The sequence below is a fragment of the Oncorhynchus mykiss genome, chromosome 20 (genome assembly GCF_057628025.1).
Source record: "Oncorhynchus mykiss isolate SJ-2025 chromosome 20, ASM5762802v1, whole genome shotgun sequence".
Lineage (NCBI taxonomy): Eukaryota > Metazoa > Chordata > Actinopteri > Salmoniformes > Salmonidae > Oncorhynchus > Oncorhynchus mykiss.
This window is the reverse complement of record NC_143041.1, coordinates 20,863,466-20,870,629: the sequence shown is the minus strand read 5'-3', so window position 1 is coordinate 20,870,629 and position 7,164 is coordinate 20,863,466. Positions and strand designations below refer to the sequence as shown.

Sequence of the window (7,164 nt, the reverse complement as noted above, 5' to 3'; positions counted from 1 at the left end):
CGTGCAGAACGGATAGGGGCCACCCTCCGAAGCTGTGTGCTTCTCTGTGCTAACTGATGCGGGGACAGAGACGGACACACAGCTGCCGTTAGAGGTGGCGGTTGGAGAACTCAGACAGCTGTTGGAATTCCACCCAGGGAGAGTTCTAGTGTTAAGCCTGGGCTGGATGGACACTCTGAGGCGGGCAGTTGTGAAGTGTGGAGGACCATATCAATAAGGGCTGGAGTGTGTTGACCGTATGCACAAACACGAGGAGCATGATAATGGCTGTGCAGCTTACACATGCCCACAGACCTGGTATTGTGTGTAATTAAAAGTTCACAACAGTTCAATTATGTAGTAAATAGTTATGGTAACATTGTAATGGTGAGATGTGGTAGAGTGTTGATTCTTGTCAATTGGTGTGTCTGTGCGGGCATGTGATTATCTCTGTTTATTTGTTTGCGTAACTATAAGGACATGCTCCCGTCATGTCTCCATACATACAGTATGTGTCTGTTCTGTGAACTGTGTGCCTTTCCTGTGAACTTCCAGTAAATTGAACCACATTCACATCTCGGTTCCACATGGCTGGAAATCCTTGAGGGATACTCCTCCGTGTGTGTGTCTGTGTGTCTGTGTGTGTGTCTGTGTGTCTGTGTGTGTGTTGGGAGGTTAGGATTAAGAGCTTCAGAGGGGGTCAGGCTCATGGCGCTGCAGCCCAATCGTCATAGCAACAGCTGGGACACAGTCGCACATGCTACCTTCACTCTTTCCTTCCCTCTCTCTTTCTGACACCTTTTTCTCCCTCCCTCCCTCAGTTTTCTGTAATCTCACTGACTTTAGGGTTCACATCTGCTTCTGCCATCAAGGCGAAGTAAATTAACATCTTTATCTATTGGTAATACAGTATGTTTTCTTATTTAAACACTTAGATTTTATTCATATGAAATAGTATGCTGCAAATGTACATGTAATGAAGATATATAAAGCGGGTATAGCATATGAGTGAGTTGGCAGATTTTTTTTGTCAGGCATCGAGACAGGCCATCCCTCTGTCTGCGAGATGGGGACTACATGCTTTTCCCAAGGACTGGCGCCAAAGCAACGTGCTGTGGTTGACCTCGGTCACCGCGGTGGAGTTTCACGGTTGCTCTGTTTCTGGCATTGTGAACCATCGCAGACCACTCCAGACCACTCCAAGGCAAAGTTCTTTCTCTTTATAGGGATCAGAGTGGTCCAACCGGCCAACACGACAGGGGATTGAAGAACAGTTGATACACCCCAAAGGGTCAAAGGGCACTATTTTTGGTTGAAATGAGAGGTGTGCAATATCTGTGGGAACATCAATGTCTTGGAACCTCCTTAGTCTTTCTATTGATGAATTAGTAGAAAATAGAAGCCATTACTTAGATTGAACAATAGAAATGGGCCTGCAGTTTGAACAACTGTTATTCATCCCTTTGTCATTGTTGCACTGCACAGGAACAACTTGCCAGTAGCATCCTGTTATTTTGAGACAGAGAATACCACATAGACAAGATCAGGGAGAAACGTGTACCTCATCACTTGCGTCAGTAGAGGTTTTAGGTCTAATTGACTGTTGTAAGTCTATTACATTGCTGCCCCAGTCTGTTTCAAGTTAGAGGTAATAATTTAGTGATGAGTCTAACCCAATCAGCTGGTGTCTCATGTTGGTAAAGCCTAAAGGACGGCTACAGAGAAGGCACAAATCTAATGAAAAGACCCTGAATAAACCCACACACATAAGGGATCCCTTTCACTGCTTAAAATTGTATGAACCACTTATAAGCTTTAACTTCTAATAGCTGTAATGAAAATGAGAAAGATATTAGTAACTTTATAAACATGTTTCAAAATAATTAAGGAGACTAATTGAACAAAACTTAACGTGAACAGAACTTGACTTGGAAGGAAATTAGATAACATACGAAGCTGCTGTTTGAAAGGTGTAACTGGGATTTGTAGGTGATTGAACAGTAACCCAAAATTGATTTTCCCATGCATAGTCTTAGCAGAATTTCAACTGCCTCTGTGTTTTTACCAATCCAAATGAGGTGGAACTGCCTTCCCACCTATACAGTATATATATGACCATTTGTGTGGCGAATCACAGTGCGAGTCAGGTCTCCTGATGTGTCCCTCCACACTCCTCTGCCCCTCCACCCTGGCTCCAGATCCCTGTGGCATCATGGGTAAGTCAATGTTAGTTCTGTCTGGCAGCTTGTTGTCGTTGGCGCCCCGGCAGGCCAGGCTAACTCCAGTAGACACTAACTCAGTGAAACTCACCAGATATTTTCACCATTCAGGAAGTAATTCAAAGTAATTAAAAGTGGCTGGAACCCCAAATCCTCAGCCATCATTTCTGTAGTGAAGCCCAGGGGCAGAAACATAGGGCATTTAGCATGGCCTGAGAGTAAATATAGCAACCTATGAGCCAGGTACAGTATACTGTATCTGTTAAAATAAAATGTTTTAAGAAGATTGTTAATAGTTAATAGCTATGTTGGTCTAGGTATAGTGCCTGTTATTCACTGAATGATCAATCTATTCCAGTTGGACAGGTGATGGTGGTGATTCATGCATAATTTGTATAGCCAAACTCCTGTTATTATGCAATGCATCCTGATTAATTCTGTCAGTAACTTAACACTCTGTCTCCATTCTCTATCCTCATCCCTATCTCTCTAATTGAGTTTCTGCTAAAATGTCCTGGCAAACAATAGGCAGGACAGTCTGAGTTACAGCATACCGGTGGCTATACATTTAAATCTGTTCTCACAACAAACAAAAAAGAGCATTCCGCTCACAAGCCACCCACATCCCATCTGTTCTGATCAGCTTCACTGCGATGAATTCTTCTCATACCCTGTTGCTTGTTGGTGCCTTTGGTAATGATGCAGTTTTTATTTCTCAGTCCAATTAATTTCTCTCTCTTTCCCCAGATGAAGGGAGACAAAGGATCTTTCAACAAAGTAATTGCTCATTAAAATTCAGAGCTTTTTGTCTGTGTCACGCGTTCACACGCAAGCACACGCTCGCAAACCCACACACGCACGCTTCTCACTCATGCATGCACACACTCACACACAAACACACTTGGTAGTATGCCAACTCTCAGTAACTGCATGCCAAGCATCCATCTTGTCTTCAAGAAACTGCCCAACTACTTATAAACATTAAGTTTATATGTAATTTGCAAAAAATATTTGTAACAGCAAGAAACAGGTGTGTGGGCCAACGTATTTAACGGCTCTGCATGAGTTCATACAGTGGGTTTTGACCAGAGGCAGCGCCTCCTCTTGACAACGCTTGAAATTTGCACGAAGTCTGTACTTCGCTGAACTTTTTCTACCACTCCGCTAGCAGGGTTTCGCCGCTCACCTTCCCACAATCCCCTGCAAATTTCTCTGCGTGCCCTTGTTGAAAATGAATGAGGGAGGAGCTTCTCCTAACCAAATTTGTTGTTGGTGAAAACACTCTGCAATGCAGTTATTTAATGGTAAAGGTAAACATAAAACAGCATAAATGCGTGGTCATGCGCACTAAATTCATCAAGCATTTATATTAGCTGGTTTTCATACAAATAATCTAGTCGACATATCAAGTATAAAAGTCCAATAACCAAACCTGGATTGCCCTTTGGCATGTTTTTTTTTTGCAGTTGCCTTTTCAGAAAGACAAGCCATTTTGGCCTTCATCCGCACAGAACTGCTGTGCTGGAATGGACATGTCAACCTTTGAAGAAGACAAGTCCAGCAGATGCTCAGGGCTTAGCGGTCCATGCTATATGACGAGCATGGTGGTTCCTGTCCTCAGTCCAGCTGTCCAGTCAATCACAGCATATGGTATATCATTTTACTCATTTCCTTCAACCCTGAAATCTTGTCATCTCGATTTGTAGGAAACAGAACTGAACACCTGTTGCCTTGAGTGAAAGTCCCCGGCGCTTTTTCTGACAAGGAATGGAACTGCACTGGAGTGATGAACAGTAACTAAGAAGTGGAATTACTATTCATTTGGTGCATTTGTTAAGCCGGAATGTGCATTCCAATATAAAACATGTTCATATAAAACATAAATACAAACAATAATTATTCAATCTGAGATAAAGAGTTGAACATCAGATAGGCACATAAAAAGTTCATCTAGAATTGTATTCATTTGTGATTTCGTGGTCAAAACAGAAGTGTGTTCCACATTTTTCCCACAGAAGATTCATGCATGAATGTGGGTAGAGATTCTCTGTCCATTCTGACAAAACCAGCAGGCAGTTGTTCTTAGATCGTGTCCAACCTTGAGCCTTGTGTCATGTCCTCACTAACACAGCAAAAACAGAAGAAAGCCATATCAGGCACCATAGGCTGTCAATGCTGAGTCTAAGGCCTGGTGAGTGTGGTATAGACCGGCTGCTCCCAATTTGAGGTGGGGCTGTGGGGCGGAGGGATGGCTACGCTGTTGATGAGCGGTTTGCCGTAGGGGTGGCGAGAGGAGTGGAAGTAGGGGTACTGATAGAGACCTGCGGGGTAGCTGGAGTAGGCACTGTAGTAGCTGGGGCTCTGGAGGTCTGCATAGTCACACTGGGGGCTGGGCTGGGAGGAGGAGGATGAGGGGGCTGCAGAGGAGGGGCCGCCTCCAGAGCTGAGGGGGGCGTAGTCGGGGTGGGGTGGCGAGGAGCTGTGGGAGTGCTGGCTGCTGTAGTGGCTGGGACTCAACTGCTCCGTTTTGATCGGCGTTCTGTGGTGAAGGCCATCGCTGTTACTAGAAGACGAGGAGGAAGAGGGGAGCGCCGCCTCCGCTCCCGCCCCTTTTGGACCCCAAGGCAAGGCATTGCTGTGGGAGTGGCCGTAGGAGGAGCTGAGGGACCCAGAGGGGGGGTTGGATCCGTGACCCCCGTGCCCATGGTCCGGAGGCGCCGGGGCGGAGCTGTGCTTGTTGAGTGGCAGGTACTGGTCGAACTCATGGACGTCAAAGGCATCCATGTTGCTGATGACATCGGTGCTCAGCTCAGAGATGTCCAAGTTGCTGAAGTCGATGTTCTGCCGTCCCCCATCCAGGGGGCGCCGGCCATCATGTTTCAGCCCAAGATACAGCTCTGTCTTGGGGGTGGTGGGGGGTGTGGGGGGACCATGTGGATGGCCTTCAGAAAATACACAACAGATGCATAAACATTAGCTACGGCGTACTAACAAAAGAATGTGCCGGAACACCTGAACCCAGGAGAGATAAGTGTTCATACAAGATCTCAATCAGTAAAAAAAAGACCTGGTGACTGACAAACTGTGTGTTGTTATTGAGTATGGATTGTTCTACATTCTTGCACAAATGTATCACATATGCTGGGAGATCCACTCACCTGTCCGCTCTGGATGATTATGCCCATTCCCCATAGAGATCAGTCTGGCCAGACCAGGTTCAGCCTTGTACATCTGGCCTGGGTGGAATTGGGCCAGCTCAGCCCCGGAGTCGGAGTTACACTGACCTGGCTTGGTGCTCTTCCTTCTCCGGGGTTGGTATTTGTAGTCAGGGTAGTCTTTCTTGTGTTGCACCCTCAGTCTCTCTGCCTCCTCCATAAATGGCCTCTTCTCGCTTTCAGAGAGCAGGCTGGAAATTGATGACAGGTTGGGTTGAGTTGTGGACTATTATAAGATGCACAATGCTGGATGTCACAGTGAATATCATTACCATAATCATTCTAAACATGCCATGTAAAATTTGGTTAATCATTATGAAAAGGCAAAGTTGTGCACAAATTTTCATGAAACAATAGTAGAAAATAAACGAATAATAAGTATTTTGTAACTTGTCAATCTTCACTGCAGATTTTTGGGTTTGGAGCAAAAAACATTTCCATAGTACATCTGTTCCATGTTCTATGCGGCACATTAGGTACGCAAATGTGTACTATACCCCCCATTAAATATATACATTCGGTTATCTCTACTGACCGCCAGAGCTTCCCCAAGGTCTTGCTGAGTTCGGCGTTGTGGAGATGCGGGTACTGGTCAGCTAGTTTCCTGCGCGCCGCTTGCGCCCACACCATGAACGCGTTCATCGGCCGCTTCACATGGGGTTTGTTTTTCAGAGACCGGTCTCCTCGTGTAGGCATCGGTACGAGCGACCAGTCGTATCCGTTAAGCACCTGAGACACTGCGTCTCGGATGCACGCGGGAAACCGTTTATCTTCCTCGCTGGTGTCCATTTTTGGGGTTATCCCGTTGCCGGGCGCCTGTCCATCGGAGCCGGTTGGAGAGGACGGGACGTCCGAATCCGAGTCGTCCTGCGACATCGAGCTGGCGGTTCCCGTTGGACTACATGGATGGTCGCTGAATGACTTACTCTTTTCCTCGGTCATGTTCAGTGAAAAATTGCTTTGGTCTATATAGCTGCCTGTTGATTGTGCCAAATGCGCATTTTACGCACGGAGCCCTGAGTGAGGAACAATTAAAATGTAAAATCCCAAACGCTTGTCGTGATGTTAATTCTTACCTATCACCCTGTTGTAAGTTGTCATATTGGTTATAATGTCCAAACTCTGAAATCTCAGTTTGATACTGACACATTTTGTTGTGCTAAGAGAATGTTGTTGGAATCTGGTTGCGTCCTCTCACTCCACCCCTCATATATTATTGGTTTGTACATACGCTGTAGCTCCACTGATTCCTCCCATTTGTGGGAAATATGAGCCAGTGATTTGAAATGTGTGTTATATACATTCTAATAATTAGTTTTACTGTATAGCCAATGTAAAATTGCTTATATCATTCAGACATTAAAACAGGATACTCGTAGACAAAATGAACATGGTCAGAATTCCAGCTTTATATTCAGATACATTAACTGTGGAAGCATATGTGCAAGGCATGAACTCGATGGACTTGCAACCTCACAGCAGACCCCCACCTGTTCTGAGCCACACTTTTCTAGCTAAAAAAATAAATATGGGGTGATGCCTGTTTTGCATGTTATTTTGGCATTAATTCGTGTCACATATCAGTTTGAAAACAATGTTAATAAAGCCGCATACAAACGTGGTTTCTTTTTTGCTTTCTTGAGTAATGCAGCTCTAAAATGCAGGTGTTTCAGCCTAGCTCAGTGGTTTCTATGGTGGTGGGGCAGCCAGCTGAAAATACGGAGTGTAGGGGTTGGTAATGTTCTCTTGCG

At 45.2% G+C, this 7,164-nt stretch overlaps 1 protein-coding gene across 3 annotated transcripts; it reads right to left on the bottom strand.

Moving 5' to 3' along the window:
- Window positions 1-3,460: 3,460 nt before the first annotated feature.
- LOC110499053 (transcription factor Sox-8) lies at window positions 3,461-6,620 on the bottom strand. 3 transcript variants are annotated; one of them, XM_021575885.3, is made up of 3 exons: window positions 5,949-6,620; window positions 5,357-5,604; window positions 3,461-5,140 (listed from the first exon to the last, which is right to left on the bottom strand). In XM_021575885.3, the coding sequence occupies exons 1-3, from the start codon at window positions 6,353-6,355 to the stop codon at window positions 4,380-4,382; spliced, it is 1,416 nt and encodes a 471-aa protein (XP_021431560.1). In that variant the 5' UTR covers window positions 6,356-6,620; the 3' UTR covers window positions 3,461-4,379. The 3 variants fall into 3 exon arrangements, with proteins under 3 accessions (XP_021431560.1, XP_090068037.1, XP_036811781.1); XM_090211911.1 differs by having other exon boundaries at window positions 6,490-6,596; XM_036955886.2 differs by having other exon boundaries at window positions 5,483-5,604; window positions 5,949-6,571.
- Window positions 6,621-7,164: the final 544 nt, after the last annotated feature.